We start from the raw sequence: 21423 nt of genomic DNA, 5'->3' as shown, positions 1-21423 counted from the left end.
ATAACCATTAACCTAACCCTAAAAGTAATGCAAACCATAACTATAAATCCAAACCATAACCATAACTATAAATATAAACCCTAACCCTAGACACAATCCTAAATGTAACCCTAGATCCTAATCCTAACTATAATCTTAACCCTTTCCCTAACCTTAATCCTAACCATGATATAAATCTAAATCCCAATCATTAGCCTAACCTTAACAATGATATAAGCCCTAACTATAATCCTAACCCTAACCCTTAACCCTAACTCTAACCCTCTAATATAAACCCTAACCGTAACATTGTGATATAAAACCTACCCCTAAACATCAAATTAACTATAATCCTAAATCCTAATTTTGACCATGATTCTAATCGCATCATATAAACCCTAACGCTAGAGATAATAATAACAGTGACACTAAATCCTAACCCTAAAAACAATGTAACCCTAACCCTAACCTTAGACCCTAAATCCAAAATCTAATTAGGTAACTATTCTCCAATAATGCATTCATAACACTTAAATGCACTAATTGAAAGTTATATAATTTTTAGTTTTAAATTTATTCTAAAACTAATTGTCATTCATTTAACAACATAAAAAAAAAAATTATGTTAATTTTAAAATGTGAATTCATTTTGATGCAAAAACAACAACGGTAGAGTAGAAATGTTGTTTATATATTTAGATAAATTTCTTTTCATTTTTTTATTTCACAACTAAAGGCATACTCTACTTTGAAAGTTATATAAGTTTTAGTTTTAAATTTATAAATAAGTGTTATTAATGCATTATTTATTTAAATTTTTTAAATTATATAGAAAAGTTTAAACCCTTAATTAATTATTTTGTTTGATTACCATTAGGGTTTGATAAAAGTTATATAAGTTTTCATTTTAAATTTATTCTAAAATTAAGCACACTCTAATCTTTAAAGTTATATAAATTTTAGTTTTAAATTTATTCTAAAACTAATTGTTGATTCATTTAACAACAATTGTAAACCTAACCCTAACCTTAACCCTAAATCAAAAACCTAACCTTTAACTTTACTCTAACAATGATGTAAACCCTTACAGCAATCCGAACCATAACCATTAACCTAACCCTAAAAGTGATGCAAACCATAACTATAAATCCAAACCATAACCATAACTATAAATATAAACCCTAACCCAAGATACAATCCTAAATGTAACCCTACATCCTAAGCCTAACTATAATCTTAACCCTTTCCCTAACCTTAATCCTAACCATGATATAAATCTAAATCCCAACCATTAGCCTAACCTTAACAATAATATAAGCCCTAACTATAATCCTAACCCTAACCCTTAACCCTAACTCTAACCCTCTAATATAAACCCTAACCCTAACATTGTGATATAAACCCTACCCCTAAACATCAATTTAACCATAATCGTAAATCCTAATCCTAACCTTGATCCTAATCCCATGATATAAACCCTAACCCTAGAGATAATAATAACAATAACACTAAATCCTGACCCTAAAAAGAATGTAACCCTAACCCTAACCTTAGACCCTAAATCCAAAATATGATTAGGTAACTATTCTCCAATAATGCATTCATAACACTTATTATCATTTTTTATAAAATATTAAAAGAATCTTTATTATTATTTTTATGAAATAATTACCTTGAAACTTTGTTCTAAAGAAATAAAGACATTTTAAAATAGCTTAAACTCTATTTTAATTGAAATGATAGTTTTACTATAAATTTTAAATATAGACATTTTAAAATAGTTTAAAGTTTCTTATAATTTAAATTATATTACTCATAACCTTTATTCTAACACTAACCCTAACAGTAATTAAGCCAAAATCTTAGTTGAATTCTTATCAAACCCTAATGATAATAAAATCAAATACTTAATTAAGGGTTTAACCTTTATCAAATAATTTGAAAAATCAATAAAACATTTTAAAATTATTTGAATAATAATAAAATTAACAAAGGTTGTATCAAAATATACATTATTCATAAATATATTAGATAAATAAGAATAAATGAGTATCATCAATAGTAATTGGATATTTCTATTTTTGACAATATCTCTAATATATAGCTGATTGAACTCTAAACCATAACTTGACCCTAAAATTAAATATAACCCAAACCCTTAACATTCCCACTTAACCTATGATATAAATCCTAACCCTTGACATAATCCTAAACGTAAACCTAATCCTAAGCCTAACCATAATCTTAACCCTATCCCTAACCTTAACCCTAACCATGATATAAATCCAAACCCTAATCATTAACCTAACCCTAACAATGATGTAAACCCTAACTACAATCCTAACCCTAACCCTAAACTGTAACTGTAACCCTCTAATATAAACCTTAAACCCTTAACCCCTGTCCTAACATTGTGATATAAACCCTAACCCTAAACACAAAACTAACCATAATCATAAATCCTAATCCTAACCCTAATCCTAATCCCATGATACAAAGCCTAACCATAGAAATAACCATAACAATAACACTAAATCCTAATCCTACCAAAAATTGTAAACCTAACCCTAACTTTAACACTAAATCAAAAACCTAACCATTAACCTAACCCTAACAATGATGTAAACCCTTACTGCGATTCTAACCCTAACTAATAACCCAACCCTAAAAGTGATGCAAACCATAACTATAAATCCAAACCATAACCATAACTATAAATATAAACCATAACCCTAGACACAATCCTAAATGTAACCCTAACTTCTAAGCCTAACAATAATGTTAACCCTTTCCCTAACCTTAATCCTAACCATGATATAAATCTAAATCCCTACCATTAGCCTAACCTTAACAATAATGTAAACCCTAACTATAATCCTAACCCTAACCCTTAAACTTAACTCTAACCCTCTAATATAACCCTAACCCTAACATTGTGACATAAACCCTACCCCTAAACATAAAATTAACCATAATTGTAAATCCTAATCCTAACCCTGATCTTAATCCCATGAAATAAACCCTAACCCGAGAGATAATCATAACAATAACACTAAATCCTAACCCTAACAACAATCGTAACCCTAACCCTAACCTTAAACCCTAAATCCAAAACCTAATTAGGTAACTATTCTCGGATAATGCATTCATAACACATATTATCACTTTTTATAGAATATTAAAAGAATATTTATTATTATGTACTTTTCTTATGAATATTTTGTTTCCTTATTTCAATATTTTTATGAAATAATTACCTTGAAACTTTGTTCTAATGAAAGAAAGACATTTTAAAATAGCTTAAACTCTCTTTTAATTCAAATGATATTTTTACTATAAATTTAAAATATAGATATTTTAAAATACTTTAAAGTTTCTTATAATTAAAATTATCTTACTCATAACCTTTATTCTAACCCTAACCCTAACAGTAATTAAGCCAAAATCTTAGTTGAAATCTTATTAAATTGTAATGATAATAAAATCAAATACTTAATTAAGGGTTTAATCTTTATGAAATGATTTGAAACATCAATAAAACATTTAAAAATTATTTGAATAATAATAAAATTAACAAAGGTTGTATCAAAATATACTTTATTAATAAATATGTTACATAAATAAGAATAAATGAGTATCATCAATAGTAATTTGACATTTCTATTTTTGACAATATCTCTAATCTAGACCTGATTGAATGCTAAACCATAACTTTACCCTAAACTTAAATATAACCCTAACTTCACCCTTATTATAATCCTAACCCTAACGCTTAGCACTACCACTTAACCTATGATATAAATCCTAACCCTTGACATAATCCTAAATGTAACCCTAATCCTAAGCCTAACCATAATCTTAACCCTATCCCTAACCTTAACCCTAACCATGATATAAATCCAAACCCTAACCATTAGCCTAACCCTAACAATGATGTAAACCCTAACTACAACCCTAACCCTAACCCTTAACTATAACTCTAACCCTCTAATATTTAAACCTTAAACCCTTAACCCCTATCCTAACATTGTGATATAAACCCTAACTCTAAACATAAAACTAACCATAATCGTAAATCCTAATCCTAACCCTAATCCTAATCCCATGATATAAAGCTTAACCATAAAAATAATCATAACAATAACACTAAATCCTAATCCTAACAACAATTGTAAACCTAACCCTAACCTTAACCCTAAATCAAAAACCTAACCATTAACCTAACCCAAACAATGATGTAAACCCTTACTGCAATCCTAACCCTAACCATTAACATAACCCTAAAAGTGATGCAAACCATAACTATAAATCCAAACCATAACCATAACTATAAATATTAACCCTAACCCTAGACACAATACTAAATGTAACCCTAAATCCTAAGCCTAACCATAATTTTAACCCTTTCCCTAACCTTAATCCTAACCATGATATAAATCTAAATCCCAACCATTAGCCTAACCTTAACAATGATGTAAACCCTAACTATAATCCTGACCCTAACCCTTAACCCTAACTCTAACCCTCTAATATAAACCCTAACCCTAACATTGTGATATAAACCCTACCCCTAAAAATAAAATTAACCATAATCGTAAATCCTAATCCTAACCTGAATCCTAATCCCATGATATAAACCCTAACCCTAGAGATAATCATAACAATAACATTAAATCCTAACCCTAACAACAATCATAACCCTAACCCTAACCTTAAACCATAACCATTAGCCAAACCCTAACCTTAACCATGTTGTAAATGCAAACCATACTCATTAACTTAACCCTAACAATGATATAAACTATAAACATAATCCTAACATTAACCCTATGGTATTAACCCTAACCCTAGACATAATCCTGAACATAACCCTAAATCCTAAGCATAACCACAATCTTAACCTTAACCCTAGCCTTAACCCTAACCATTAACCTAACCCTAAAAGTGATGCAAAACACAAATATAACCCTAACCCTAACTCCTAATCCTAAGTCTAACCCTATTATATAAACCCTAGCCTTGCACATAATCCTAACCATAACCATAAATCATAAGCCTAAACACAATCTTGACATTGACCCTAACCTTAACCATTAACCTAAACCTAAGAATGATGTAATATCTATCTATAATCCTAACCCTAACCCTTAACCCTAACCCTATGATATAAACCCTAACCATAGACATAACCCTAACCATAATTCCAAATATTAAGCCTTTGAAGCACAATCATAAACTTAACCATAATCCTAACCCTAACATTGTGATATAGACCCTAACCCTAAATGTAAAACAAACCATAATCATAAATCCTAATCCTAACCCTAATCCTAATCCCATGATATAAACCCTAAACCTAGAAATAATCATAACAATAATAATAAATCCTAAGCCTAACAACAATCGTAACCCTAACTGTAACTTTAAACCCTAAATCCAAACCCTAACTATTAACGTAATACTAACAATGATATAAACCCTTACTGCAATCCTAACAATAACCATTAACCTAACCCTAAAAGTGATACAAACCATAACTATAACCGTAACCGTGACCCTTAACCCTAAATATAACCCTATGATATGCATCGTAACCCTACACATAATCCTAACCATAACCATAAATCCTAAGCCTAAACACAGTCTTAACCCTAACCCTAACTCTAACCATTAACCTAACCCTAACAATGATGTAAAATCTATCTATAATCCTAATCCTAACCCTAATCCTATGATATAAATCCTAACCCTAGACATAATCCTAACCATAATTCTAAATATTAAGCCTAACCACAATCTTAAACTTAACCATAACCCTAACGATTGTGCTAACCCTCACCCTAAACATAAAACTAACCATAAATATAAATCCTAATCTTAACCATAATCTTAACCCTAACCCTGATCATGATGTAAATCCAAACCCTAGCCATTAAACTAACCCTAACAGTGATGTAAACCCTACCTATAATCCTAACCCTAACCCATAACCCTAACCCTAGCCCTATGATATAAAGGTCCTAACCGTACAGATAATCTTAACCATAACCTTAAATCCTAAGCCTAACCACAATCTTAACATTAACTGTAACACTAAACATGATGTAAATCCAAATCCTAACCATTAACCTAACCTTAAAAATAATGTAAACCCTAACTACAATCCTAATCCTAACCCTTAACCCTAACCGTAACCTTAACCCTAACCCTAATCATAATTGTAACCTTAACCTTATGATATAAAATCTAATCATAGAGATAATCCTAACCATATACCTAAAAATTAAGCCTAACTAGAAGCTTAACCTTACCATGATGTAAATCTAAACCCTAACCATTAACCAAACCGTAACAATGATGTAAACCCTAACTATAATCCTAACTCTAACCTTAACCCTAGACATAATCCTCACCATAATGATAAATCCAAAGCCTAACCACAATCTTAACCCTATCCCTAATCCTAATCATGAAGTAAATCCAAACCCTAATCATTAACCTAACCCTAACAATGATGTAAACCCTAACTATAATCCTAACCCTAGATCATAGCCCTATGATATAAATCATAACCCTACACATAATCCTAACCATAACCCTAAATCCTAGCCTAATCACAATCTTAACGCTAACTGTAACACTAAACATGATGTAAATCCAAACCCTGACTATTAACCTAACCGAAACAATGACTATTAACCTAACCGGAACAATGATATAAACCCTAACTATAACCCTAACCCTAACCCTAATAGCAAGACAAAATGAACCCTATTCCTTATTGAATTAGGCCTACTATTTTAAACCAAATCAAATCCTAACCCTAATAGTAAACCAAAATGAACCCTAATCCTTATTGAATTAGGCCTACTATTTTGATTCCAATCCTAGCTATAATTCTAAAATGGAATCCTAAATCTAACACTGTACCAATCCAAAATATATAGTTATACAACAATAAATAATTTAAAATTAATTTATGTCATGTCTTTGAATTTGTGACTGCTACTAGCTTATATATATTTAATAATATATATAGAATAAGCCCAAGAAAATTATTTAGTATCTATTCTTATTATTTTACTTCAAAGCTATTTTATGTACTATATACATAAATTTGTAAATTTTTATTTATATTAAATATTGTTTCATTTTTATCTATAAATAATTTAACTTTTTAAATTAAATGAAAATAAAATATTTGCTTAAGAAAAAAAAAAATTTTAAAAACTTTAATTTTTTTTTTTTTCTTCTTATAAATGAATATTAAACTTTCATATCTATTTAAAATATTACATATACATATAAAACTATAAATAGATATATTTTTTTCCATGGATACAACTATAAATAGATATTTAAATGAATATAAATATTAAATTATTTTTATTTTATTTTAAAGTTATTTTAATTACTATCCATTTTAAACAAACCATATCTTTATATTGTTTTAATATAAAATTATTATATATTTTAATTACTTCAAAATGTTTATAATTTAAAATAATTATGAACTTCAATTGATTTTCTTCAAAACAAACTTACAATTAATTTTATTTTTTTTAAATAGTCAATATATTTGAAGTATATATAGTTGGTATTATGTTGCATGTTGCTTTTGGCCTATTTAAAGTGGATGTTTTGCCATAATTATTTAAGTTGGTTTTAATTTTGATTTTTATCTAATATTTTTTCATACCTCTAGTTTTAATAAGTTTATTTAGTGACATTTGATATTCACTTATGCTTTACAAATAAAGTAAATTTCATTGTTCTTTTAATTTTTATTTTATAAAAAATAACTAATCTATATAAAAATTTACTATTGAACAAAAAAAAATCTTTGATATTTAATAACATGCAGCTGAGTTAATGACTTACATTTCAAAATTCCATGTAGAATAGAATTTGAAATATATTTTTAGAAAGTCTGAACTATATTTTTAGAAAATCTGAATTATATTTTTAGAAAATTTGAACTATATTTTAAGATGCCCGTGTTCTATTTTTTCACCCCTTCGTTGTACTGTATTTTCTGCACACGCTATCAGACAGTTTTGTTGTAAGTTGTTTTTGAAAAATTTATCGTGAGCTCAGAGAACAGAGAGTGTGATAAATTTAGGTTACCTATTTTGCTGCATATTAAGTCCATTTTAAGTGTTTTTTTTTTGCACTGGCAATTGGTTGATAGAACAGAGATAATTTTGAAATCTTATATATATTAAATGCAGGTATAAGAGTTGGGAATTGGTAGAAAAACAAGCACAGTAGGAGTGTGTTCCAGATTTGCAATGGAAAAGGTATTTATATATGATATCTGTGCAGCATCTTTTCAAAAATGAAAAAGATTGTTTATAAATCAGTTTTATATAGTTTAGAATCTATTTTTCAGATCATGGTCGTTAAAAATAAGATTACAAATTATGATGTTTGAAAAACCCAATTTGAATGTTCTTGCAGGGTTTGTCAAAGGAGCATGATGAAGAAGGGTATGATAATGTTCTTGCTATTTCAGAAGAAGTAATTGAGAAAGAAAGCATATCCAGTCACAGTGCCCTTGATAATGATAAGGAAGTAGAGGTAGCAGATGGTGATGAGGATATATCTAATGTAGAGAATAGGGGGCATCTATTTGAAAAGAAGATGACTGCTAGTGATGTCTGCAATAAATTACACAGGCTAGTGATCCCAAAACATCACGTTGAACGTCATTTTCCTAAGGATAAGTTGGAAGATTGTCTCACATTTGTTGATACAAGTGATAGTAGAGAATGGAAATTTAGGTTTGTATTTTGGAAGAGCAGCAAGAGTTATGCGCTTACAACAAAATGGATAGACTTTGTCAAATATAAGGATTTGAAAAGAGGAGATACTGTTTACTTTTCCAAGGATAGTAAGATGCCAAGCGATAAATTTTACATTACAGTCCATGTCTCTCAGGATTTGATGAGCAATGATTGTGTGCAAGAGCAATCTGGTTCTGATAAGTTACTTAAGGAGAGATTGCATACCCCATCTAGTTCACTAAGATCACTAGCTGTGACAACTGTGAGTATTTGTGAGCCCAAAGAGTTGATGAAATCTGATGAAAAAGGGAGAGTAGATCAGAATACAGATCACATATTTTATCCATGCCATCAGAAAACCAGCAATTGTTTTCATGGGTCTCAGCAACTTGAAAAAAGAAAAGCTATGGAAGATGAAAGTGAAAAGAAGTCAGATGATGTTGATCTAAAGCTATTTGGGTTTGAAATCAGTGCTAGTCCAAAAGCACAAAGACTAATGGGGGATCCAAAAGAAAAAAAACAGAAAGATGGTGAAGTTGGAATTGAGTCCAAAGAAAAAGAGGTATCTGGGATTGAAATTGTTCCAGAAGTCAATGGACAAAATGATGAAGAAGACTTGGACTTAACGTTGAGACTCTGAATTTTTGTTCTTGATATTTAGAGGTGTTCAAACCAGACAGCTAAATGTTAGCGAGAGTTGTAATTGTGTCAATAATTGTTAGTGTTTTTAGGTATCAAGCTGGGTGAATTAGTTATGAGTTTGTAATCTCTGTAAATGTAATCTCCATTTTGATAAATAAAAGTAGTGAACGATTGTTATTAACATCTATTTTACTTAATATATTCTGCTGTATGATATTTTTGCTGATATTTTCATGGTGTTTAGCATTGTATCAGAGCTAGATTGGGCATGACTCCATCATGGGATTGAGCATCTTTAGAGTTGATTATTATAGAATGGGAGATAGAATCTTGTGTAGAGATAGTAACATAAGTATGATGTGCAAAAATGTGATTCATATGTTTTGTGCATTAACCGAATCTAATTTTAGGGCTAAAATGTGAATTAATAAAGAGGATTTGTGTGATAATAATGCTAGTGCAATGCAGATTTGTGGTCATTGCAATGATTAATATATTTTCGGTGTATTTTCGATTAAAAAGAATTTGCAACAATTGGTGAATTCTTGTCGATACTATATATTTTCTTGATAAACACAAGAGCTTTGGCTTCAAAGAAAAAAATATATATCAATTGTAGAATAGGCAATTGGTTCCTTCAATGAAATTAACATTAGAGACTTCATTCATCATTGGTCATATAGACTTGCAAAGCATGAAGAAATGATGGAAAAATCATTTTAATAAATAGATATAAAGGTTGAGAGAGAAAATAAAGGTTGGGAGAGAAATTATTACAATTGTGATGTTGGGGAGGAGATGTGGTGCTCGAGGTGGTGTTTTGTCATAAATTTAAAGAACTGGACATGTTAATAATAGTTGGAAATAGCTAAACGATATTACAATTCCAACTATTATGGGTTGGAATTTTAGGATTTATTACTGTAGACACCCAAAATTGTCATGTCTAATTAAATAAATATTTTATTTATTTAATTATCTAAGCCTAATTCTTCTATTAATTAAATAAATCTTTATTTATTTAATTAATTCATTTATCCTCTTCTAGCCTTATTTCTCATTTAAATAAATACATTTATTTATTTAAATTATCCTTTTTCTAAATTAAATAAATATTTTATTTATTTAATTGATCTCATTCCCTCTATTAATTAAATAAATCTTTATTTATTTAATTAATTCATTAGCTTTTTCTACACATGAGACATGCCATTCATCTCTTAATTCCTACACTACCTACCTCTTTCATTATTTTATTATTTCTTCTACCTACCCTCTAATCATAGCCGACCTCCTTTTTTACACCTCTCAATCTTATCCCTCCATTTCATATTGTGTCTTCTATTTAAGGAGATGCTTCCTTCATTATCAAACCCTAATGACCTAACAACTTGATTAATTGACTACATTACGATCCTACTTGCAACCACATTCCGTTCTTTGTTGAGCTCTTGTGCACATAAAATCTGAGAGAAAATATATCAAGCAAGATAAATGGAGATAGGAAGAATGGAGATCAAAAACCCTATTGAACATGTGATGGTATCATTTTTGTGATTTTGTTTTATTTACATTGTCTTAGGTAATCTTCATATGTTATGGTGGATCTTTGTTGTTGTTAGGCTAGGGTTTGGTGGTTGAATTCATTTAGCCTTTCAATATTGTTATTATTGTATCCATTTTCACCATATACAACTACTATTTCATATAGTGGACAATGTACCTTTTTGGTTTAGTTGTGTGAGAGTGGAACTCACTCAATATAGTATGAACATACACTAATCTACAACTTTTGAAAACAATATGACACAATTGCATTGTTTGAAACTTGTTTGTTTCAATTATTTGTATTTATATTCATGTAAGGAGGGGCAATGTTTAGAAACATGCTTGAGTATCTACTAGATTGTGAGGTTTAAGTTCTCCATTACCAAAATAATAGAGAAACATACAATATGTGTACTTGTGCCTAATGATGATCCAATGCTAGTGTATTCTATTTTATCCATTTATAAATAAGACTCTAGATGTACTCTTTAATTATGCTATATGGTTATTTTTCATTAGGGTTAGTCTTTAAATATAACATACTAGTGTATGATTTAGATAATTCATGTTTTAGTTAGCTTATAATGATCATCAAGTGATAAGGTAGCAAAAGGTTTAAATTTTGAAAAAGTGACAAGCATATCTATCCATTTGGAACTAATTTAGATGAACTCCACAGCTCTATTTACTTGAACTAAGGTGGGAAAAGGGAATATTTAGGAAATTGACAGATTTTAGGGATGGGTCATGATGGCATTCTTAAATAGGTGTCCTCATTTCTAAAATTCCATTCAAAATAGACCATTTTAAACACGAATTAATGCATTAAGGAAAACCAAGTCATCATGGACCGTATATAATTTTTATCATTATATTTTTTCCTACGTTTTGCACGTGAGATATTGTGTGCTAAAATTATGTAGCCAACATGGTAACTAATATATTTTTGAAGCATTCAAATGACATAGATGTAATGGTGGTGGAAATAGGATTCACATGTTTAGCTATGTAAACAAGGAATCAATCTACTTCCATGCAATATTACATTAAAGAGGGATGAACTCAATAGATTCAATCTCAATCCTATGAAAATGTCTTAATGCTGATTGAATTATGTTCCTTCTTTGTTTGAGTTGAAAATGAGCTATGAAAATGTAGGTTGAATGCAGGATCTAGGACTAAATATGTAGAATTGATGATAATTAGTATGCATAGACAGTTTCAAATCAGATATGCAGACACAAGTATAGATTTGGAAATAGGAAGCAGAAGGAAACCTATGTCTCAAATCTAGACTTGAAAATGTCGGACAATGGTAATTGGGGTGACCTTTTCCTCAGAGTGTTGGATGTGAGCAACAGATATACTTTTAGGATTATGACGTTCTTCTAAGTGTTTCCCTGAAGTTTTGTAAGGAAAGTGTCAGACAATGATGCTTAGGGAAACCTTGTTCTCCAATTTATGCCTTTGCAAAAGTTTAGTTAGTGTCTTTGTCTGTACTTATGGAATCTATATATGTTATCTCTAGATATTGTTATTGGCACATACAAAGGAGGAAAATGTTATTGTTGATAGGGTTTTGCCTAGGTCAAACCTTGAGTTTGAAATTAACCCTATAATTGAATTGAAATTGAAGGCAAAACCTTGAAGTGAAATGTTGAATATCATACCTCAAGTTTGATATGATGTGTGAGATGTTTTTGGGAGCGATTGAGCATAGTTTCACATGCGCACCTTGAATTTTGTTGATTCGGTAATCAGTAATAGGGCAGAACAGAGCAGTTTATCATAATAGTGTAGTGGATCACTTTGTGCCTAACCGGAACTATTATTTGGTATAGTTATATGCTTTTATTCAGTTCATTATTCATTGCAATCATTTTCTATTAGCCTGTAAGGCAGTGAGACTTCCTCTAGGTTGTAGCCCTTTTGTAATTGAGCAGTGAGCTCTACGCAGTGTGCCTGAATGCATCTGCATTCTAACTCATGTAATATTGTTTTACTATTGGACATAGTATAATAATAATATTGTGTGTTCAAATCCCAATGTGATTTTTCCCTTTCTGGGTTTCCACGTAAAAATATTGGTGTTATAGTTATGTGCTTGTTTTCTTTGTGTTTCTGCATTTCAGTTTCTTATTTGTGCATCTAGTTGATTAAGAATCAGATTAACAAATTTATAAATACTGGAACATTGATTCACCCCCTCCTCTCAGTGTTCATTCATTCCAACAATTGGAATTGTTGGCAGAAGACACTATTTCAGTGATGCTCTGGTGAACATTGGTGATGTCTGATGCATGATATTGCTTAGGAGTTGTCATTGATGGAAATTCAACCTATTGATCTTATCCGGTATGGAATTTGGGATATCCAGTATGGAGTTTTGGTGCAAGTCTGTCAGTGATACTTTGTGTACAGTTTTGGTGATCAGTTCTCATTTCTGGTGATGTGTTTTTGGTTTTAGTGATCAGAGTTAATTTGATCAATTGAGTATGAGAAGTAGATTATCATGCAATATTATCCTTCGGTGTTGATTCTTAAGAATGTTAGAAGGTTTGGTATCTGGTAGAGCAATAAAAGATGATTATCTTCATTATTAGTGATGTATAGTATGGACCAGATTTCTTGGGGTGATTATGGTGGTTGTTGGTAAGTTTGAGGTAATTGAGTTGACTTATGGGAAGCATGTGATCATATGTTTTGGATCTAGAATATTGTTTTGTGTAGATCTAAGCCGACTTGAAGATACACATTTCATATTAAGTACAACACTATGGATAGTCAAATGACAGTATGTGTTAAATCTCCTTGCCCAGAATACCACATCCAATCAGATAGATAGAAGCTTGATAGCACTAGCTCCACCCTCAGCACACACTTCTCGAGCATGTCAAGCTTCAAATTCTTGGGTAATCACTTCCCAATGAATTTTCTATCTCGAATTGGGGGGTACATAAGGATTTTCTTTGGTATGCGTGTATCACAACACCTGAGTAAACACAAAAGGAATTTTGGATACTAAAGAACAATTGGATCGTAGTGGGGGAACTTTTGGGGTGAATCGGGTAATCATACATGCGATGGCTAGGTCATTTAAGAGATATCCCAGCCCATAGAAAATGGGTTTTACAAATCTACCACACAAGCAGCAGGGGATTTTGACTTGCATAAAGACCACAAAGGTATTTGCATAATGATATTGAGGGAAACCATTGGTATAACACAGTGTTACCAGATGATTTATAGCTTTCACTAAAATCACAAATATTTATATAGCAGACTGAAAGAAAGTACCACTTGGGTCACTCTCCCCTCACCCAGCCTTATAGGCTACTCGAGGGGACAGGCCCTCCTACTTAGAAAGTAAAATTGAGCGTCACTAATACTTTTCTCTTGCACCTACGACCACGAGAACCAAAGGGAGAGGATAGTGTGTGTTAGCAGTAGGACCACTCTACAGATGCACAAGCATGCAAGACACAAAAGACATGGGGTTTATTCCTTTACTTGAATTGAAGTGTGTATAATTACTCAAAAGACACAACATGTCCATTCCCTTAATTGAATTGAAGTGTTCCTAATTATGCAATAAGACACAAAATAAAGAAATAAATTAAATAAATGAAATGAACAAATTTATTTCGACGAAACCCCACTTTCTTTAGCGGTCCTACATGCAAAATGTTAGTGTTTAAGCGCTTAGGGGTCTTCTTATAGCTCGAAATGCTGCAAAATTGTTAGTAAAACCATCCAAAAATACATAAATTAGTTTATTAGTACCAAAATAGCATGTTGGAAAATCATATAAATGATAATTAGTGATCCCGCTACTGTGTGGCACAAATTTATTGTTTTTAGCAAACTCGTTGTTTCAGGGCACAAACCGACTGGTTTCAAATGTGTTCCTGCTCTCTCTCAAAAATGCTAACACTCAAGATAGTTGATTAGTACCAAAAATAACATTCAAAAAAATCATATAAATGATAATGAGTGATCCCTCTACTATGTGGTACAACCCTATTGTTTTAAGTGAACCCGCAGGTGCGAGATAGCGAACCCACTGGTTTAGGGCATGAACCCATTGTTTCACAAATAGAGGTCAATTCTTATTTATAAAAACCTAAAACTTAAAGAAAAATTTACCTTATATACAAAAGTGACGATGGCGAACCCACAATTTTAGGGCGCAAACCCATGGTCTCATAAAATCGTAGGATTGAGAAAATAGACTTCCACCTAGGTGGAAATCAGCATGTAGATCCCCTTTCTTGCCTGCAAGTTCTCATAATCTGCAATAAACGCACTCAAACAACAAAAAATGTTAAATGACCCGTGAAGTGGGTCCCATCAGGCATGTCAGAAATGTGTGAGGGAAAATGTGTGTACAAATACAAAGGGGTAAAAGGATAAACTAATTAACCAAAACAAGACATTAAACTCAACACTTCAAGATCGAAATGGTAAAATCAAAGCAAAAACACAAAGAAAAGTTATGCAAACCCCAAATCCTTGCTTCAATTCGATTATTTTGCAATTTGATGTGCACTTATGACATCAATGGATGTTCGATTATGCTCCATAGATTTGATGAAGATGATAATGCAAATGAAAATGGATGTATGAGTGTGAGTAGTGATTTCAACATAGTAACGATGCATCGAATGAAAGTGGACTCGAGAGGATTTGTAAAGGAAATGGAGGGTTTATATAGAAGATGAGAGGAAGGAGAGGGGGTGTGAATAGGAGACACTTGTCCTCCAAAAAAGGACAAGTGGCTCAACAAGAGGGAAGAGGAATGGCATGTGTCCATGAGGACACATGTCTATTTTGGGCAGAGCCACCCAAAAATAGGATATATTCCCCAAAAGGGGGAAAAGAGCTTAGGATGTGCACATATGGAGGTTAGGAGGGATAGGATAGGGCTGGTTGGGAGGTTTGGAGGATGACTAGGCTGGGGGAGGTTAGGATAGATAGGGTTGGTTGGAACCCCAAGTTTAGGACAAGGGTTAGATTAGATGGGGGGTTAACGTTAGGGGCCATGTGCTCAAACAATATTTGAGTCTAATTAATTAATTCATGGGGGTTTTAGGAAAAGGGAAATTTAATTAATTAAAGGTAATTAATCAAATGGGATGGAAGAACAAGGATAATTAATTAATTAGATTATTTAATAAGGAGGATGGGATAATCAATTAATTAGGAATTAATTAAGAGGATAGGATAATTAATTAATTAACAAAGGGATTTGGGAGATTAATTTTAATTAAGAATTAATTAATAGGAAGAAAGGGATAGAAAATTAATTAATTGGAAGAATAGGATTTAAATTTGATTAAATTAATTAGCCAAATTTAGGGGTCTGCAATACTACTTTATTGGGGTTGGCCAGAATTGAAGAGGTTGTTATGTTAAGAAGAACTTTCAATATTTATTTGGCAGCCTCAGGATAAAAAATTTAATGAGGCCAAATATTCTATTTTCTTCTTTAACACTCCTCGTCTAATTTAGAATTAGATTGCTCAAATTTTGAGATTTCAAGTTGGTTCTTTGCATCTATTTTATCTTGGAATTCCCCTTGGTGTGGGAACTCAATGTAGAGAGTTTTGTAAGGAGATTTTGGATAAGTTCTACGAGAGGGTTTGCCATTGGACCTGTAGATGGCTTTCATCTACTGAACGTGGTGGTGCGACTCTGCTGAAGGTAGTGGTCTAGGCTCTCCCTATTTACAAATGCTTTGTGTAGTTTGTCCCTTCTAGATTTGTTAAACAATTTGATACTCTCTCTCATCAATTCCTTTGGTTTGGTAACTTCTTATCTTCAAAATGGAGCTTGGTTAGGTGGATCTATATTTGTAGACCAAAGAAAGAGGGTGACTTTGGGCTCCGATCTCTTAGGTTGATTATTTTGGCTTTATCGGCTAAGTTATATTGGAAGGGGTGTACTTTCCAAGATCAAGATTGGGCCAGAATTCTTAGTCATAAGTACCTTAATGGAGTTGATAGCTTGGATTTTCCTCAGTGCAGCCTTGTGGGGAAAGGCTCCATGATTTGGGACACTCTCAAACATGGGGCTAAACTCATTAAGGAGGGACTTTTTTGGATCTGTAATAGAGGTACAGATGCTCTTTTTTGGCAAGATTCTTGGGATGGTCACCCCCTATTATTTCTTAGTTTCCTCATCTTCAACCCTTATGTAACATCTTCATTGAGGTTGGTTGGAGTAAGGTTGAGAATTTCAAGAATATTAAGATCAAAGGTTAGATAGAAGTCACCCGTTGGAAAGATTATATGGAATGGCCGCCTAGGGGTACTATGGAGGATTGTCAAGAGTTAGCCAAGATTTTAGCTAGTAGGTTATGTAGCTCTCTTAAGGGAAGAGATGTTTTTGAATGGGGTCCTGATCCGAAAGGTAAATTTCTAGTTGCCTTGAGGTATTTGGTGTTGGATAAGCAGTTACATGGTCAAGTTAGTGTGCCTTGGTGGAAGTAGATTTGGAATAAATTTTCGTGGCCTAAGTGTAATTTCTTCCTTTGGCTTGTGGCTCAGAATAAATGCCTCACTGGGGAGAAATTGCGGAATGGGGGTTTTCATGTCCCTTCTATCTGTGTTCTATGTGAAATGAGTGAGGAATGTACCTTGCATCTCTTCTTTCAATGCTCTTACTCCAAAGATATTTGGCACTTTTGGTGGGGGGTGTGGAATCAGGCCTATGTCCATGCTACTTCCGTAGTTGAGTTTTGGGATAGCTTGGGTCGACCCCCTATGTTCAAACCTCCTTCCTTCAGGTTGCTTGGACTCGAGGCCCCACTTTCATTATTTGGAATCTTTGGTTGGAGAGGAAGTGCAATATTCTTCAAGTCTCCAAGAGACTATTTCTATAAAATGTGATTTTTTTGGTGATGTTGACCCTAATGATGAGACTATTATTATGAATTTGTCTTTAGGAAACAATGGTTTGGATTTACCTGGTGGTAGGAGATCAAAGTAGGTCAAACAAAAAATCAATAGGGTTGGATGTTGGCTTCCTCCACCCTAGGGCATTTTGAAAGTTAACATGGATGGTTCGTTCAGGGAGAATCCAAGACATGTCAGTATTGGTGGCATTGGTAGGGATAGTTATGGAAATTGTGTTCTTCTTCTCTACCTATAAGGGATATCATTCTAATAACCTCATGGAGGCTCTTTCTATTTTTCATGCTCTTTAGAGAGGGTGTTCCCTCAATTGGAAGAAGATTGCTTGTGAGTCAAACTCACAAATTGTGATTGATATGTTGAATGAATAGTAGTCAGATGGTGCAAACTGGACTTTATCTTTGGTGGTTAAGCAGATTTTCAATTTATGCTCTTCTATAGATTTAATTTCATTCAGTCATGTTCCTCGTGAGTGGAATAGAGTGGTGACTGGATAAATGGCCATCTAAAAATCTTAATAATTGGGATGTGGATGACTAGGGCCCTTTGTCCCTAGATTAATTTGAGACCTTGAATAGGTTAATTCAAGATGATAAGCATGAGTATTTTGTCTTTTTGGGGATCCTTTTGAAGCCTATTCTTGCTTGTTGGTTGTTCTTTGTTTGACCTTGGATGTTGATTATGTACTTTTTGCTTTATTTTGAATAAATTTTTACTCTTTTTTTCAAAAAAAAATTATAATATTATTAAAGCATATTACATTCAAATTTTGATGCAAAAAAATTAGAATCATTTGATTTGAATTAAAAATAATTGAATCTATGATTCTAAGATTTAGAATTGAGACTTTAAAAATAATTATAACAACAAATAGTTATAGTAAAAAAATTCTTCTTAAATTTTATATTCATGTGGGATTCTAATTGGGCAATCTACATGCAACATATTGTTGGTTTGTTTGAGATTTAATTGCATGTATTGTAATGCCCCGCCAGGAAACCCTGAAGGGATAAATCTAAAACACACGAATGGAGTGCAATAAAAAAATTTTAAAGATAAACACAACATTAAGATACAACGAGATATCAAAATTCAGATTACATAGCGGAAGACATCAACTAACACCTACAGAATTTCCCAACGTGATTACTTAATTCCACAACTCACTTAACTCACACTAATAAATCCAATAAGCTGATTAGCTGATAACAAGATAATTCTTAAACAAGGAAATTTCTTACAGATAGATGAAAATATAATTCATAAGATAAGGTTCATCCATTAAGATTTATCTATATTCTTCAGTCATACTTTTCATGAGAATTTAAGTCACACAATTAATGTAATAACACACTTTAATTTCATCATAATCTAATGAGTTCTTCCCATGCATACTTAATTTCCTTAACAATAACTGAATGTAATCCATTATACTAAGCTACGTTCATTCATGATCCAATTTACTACATCCAAGAGAGGACTGCATACATGCATTTAAAACTAATTCCATCTTATCCACTTAGACATTCTATCAAAATGTCAATTCATACATGCTAACACTAAACATGAAACATAAGAATAAAAGCATCACATAACACCAAGATGATCTCAGAGTTCACCCCTAAAGGGCTACATCTCCGGGTCTTCTCAACTACAAGACCCCTCTGATAAATAATAAAGTTACGAATACATGAGATTCTCATAATTTACAATCCTACCATCAAGGAAAAACATAATCAATATGCAAATGACCGCATTGGTCAATAAATACATAAATGATCCCTAAAAAAGAAAGGATCTAGCTGAACATAATCGAAGCTAATACAAAGGTCCATTTGGACATCCACAAAACTGAGTCATCGCAACCCAAGGTCTAACATAAAACCAGTACTCACAAGGGCATAGACAATAGGATGACCCACAAACGTGCTCCTATCAGGACAATACAACAACACACTAGCGTACGTAGGGACAAGTGTCATCACACAAACTGGTATGGTTACCAAGACAAATCTTCATAGGTTTCGGCCCCATACACTGGGTTACACTGGCCACCTAGTCCAAACCTCCGGCCCATCCAAGCCTCATGTGGACCCACACATCCTCTCATGAAGACAAGGATGATGGTTTGCCATTTCAGGCCTTCTCACAGCGTGTCGAGTCTGTGTTAGCACTCGTCCCATGTGTGAGGCACAATTATCTTACTTAGAGATTAACATTCTAAACTACTGTTAGGTTATCACTTATTAGACTCACTTTAAATGGGTTACCCAGCAACCACTTTGGGCGTGGCCCCCAATCGAAAGCCACTTTCCTGTACGACACTAGACTATACTCAAGCAACCTCAGAAACCAAGGAATACACATGGTCAAGCAAATGGAGTTCAAAAAGGAGGGAACAACCATTTGGTCAAACATGACTCAAAAGAGGTACACTTACTGACGGTGCTCTAACCAGAGACCTGACCAACTATGGTCAACCATGAATCATCATTCGACACCCACATAAAGGATATGATCAATACAACATCACAACAAATAACAGTCAACTTGAGACCGAGGACAGAAATAGGTACCCAAATCAATCCATACGATAGGGTCCAATCAAACAAATCAAAACTTGTCATTACTTAAGTAAGAGCAAATACAGAAATTAAACTTGCATAAGTAATAATCTGTAGATACAATCTTTTTCCAAATTAATTTAAACATTAAATGTCGATCAAGTTTTCTAAATGATCTAAGTTAGATTGCAATTATCTACCTCATTTAAGTATAGGTTGTTCTTGGTTTTCTAACTCTCTAAAGTTCAATTGCCTTGAACATACATAAATGCCTCATTATGAGTTTTTAAACCAAGTTCACAGGGGTATAATTAAATAATCATTAACTGGAACTAAATAAGATATTTATTCTTCAAATAAAACATCGTTCTCATACTGGCTCAAAACCAATCTCTCCAATTTCATATTTTCCAAGCCTAGTTACACTATACGGATCAAGGAAACATAAATATATAAGGAATCCAAATGTAGATAATCATTTCCAAAATCCAAAAATTACTTCCTTATGCACATATAGAAGGATCCAAAATTAACTATTAATTAATGAATATATTTATTAATCCATGATTAATTAAATATAATAAATTAATAATTAATAACGAAATTAATAAATCAAGTATTTAATTAGAAAAGTATGCATTAATAATAAAATGAGATTTAAATATTAATTAATGTATATTTAACACTATACAATTAATTAATAACAAATTATTCATGAATTATTATTTAATGCCAAACTTAATCATGATTTAAAAAAATTAATTTAAAATTTAATCATTAAATTATATTAAAGTATTATATATTTTTTTGAAAATAAAAATATATATATAAAAAAACTTTTTTTTTTTATTTTTTTTTAACATATTAAATGGGGGGAGGGTACCCATGTGGGCCCCCCCCTTAGGAGTTCATGCTGCCCCTTGGGGAAGCGCTTCTTCCCAATGGGAGCACGCAGCACCCCATGGGGAGTGCAGCTGCCCCCAAAGGGAG

The 21423-nt window shown here is 32.1% G+C and overlaps 1 protein-coding gene across 1 annotated transcript; it reads left to right on the top strand.

Moving 5' to 3' along the window:
* Nucleotides 1-8037: 8037 nt before the first annotated feature.
* LOC131079202 (uncharacterized) lies at nt 8038-9562 on the top strand. The gene is made up of 2 exons (XM_058017106.2): nt 8038-8279; nt 8440-9562. The coding sequence occupies exons 1-2, from the start codon at nt 8271-8273 to the stop codon at nt 9403-9405; spliced, it is 975 nt and encodes a 324-aa protein (XP_057873089.2). The 5' UTR covers nt 8038-8270; the 3' UTR covers nt 9406-9562.
* Nucleotides 9563-21423: the final 11861 nt, after the last annotated feature.

The sequence above is a fragment of the Cryptomeria japonica genome, chromosome 10 (genome assembly GCF_030272615.1).
Source record: "Cryptomeria japonica chromosome 10, Sugi_1.0, whole genome shotgun sequence".
Lineage (NCBI taxonomy): Eukaryota > Viridiplantae > Streptophyta > Pinopsida > Cupressales > Cupressaceae > Cryptomeria > Cryptomeria japonica.
Note: the sequence above shows the minus strand (reverse complement) of the source record. Positions and strands in the feature narration are given on the sequence as shown.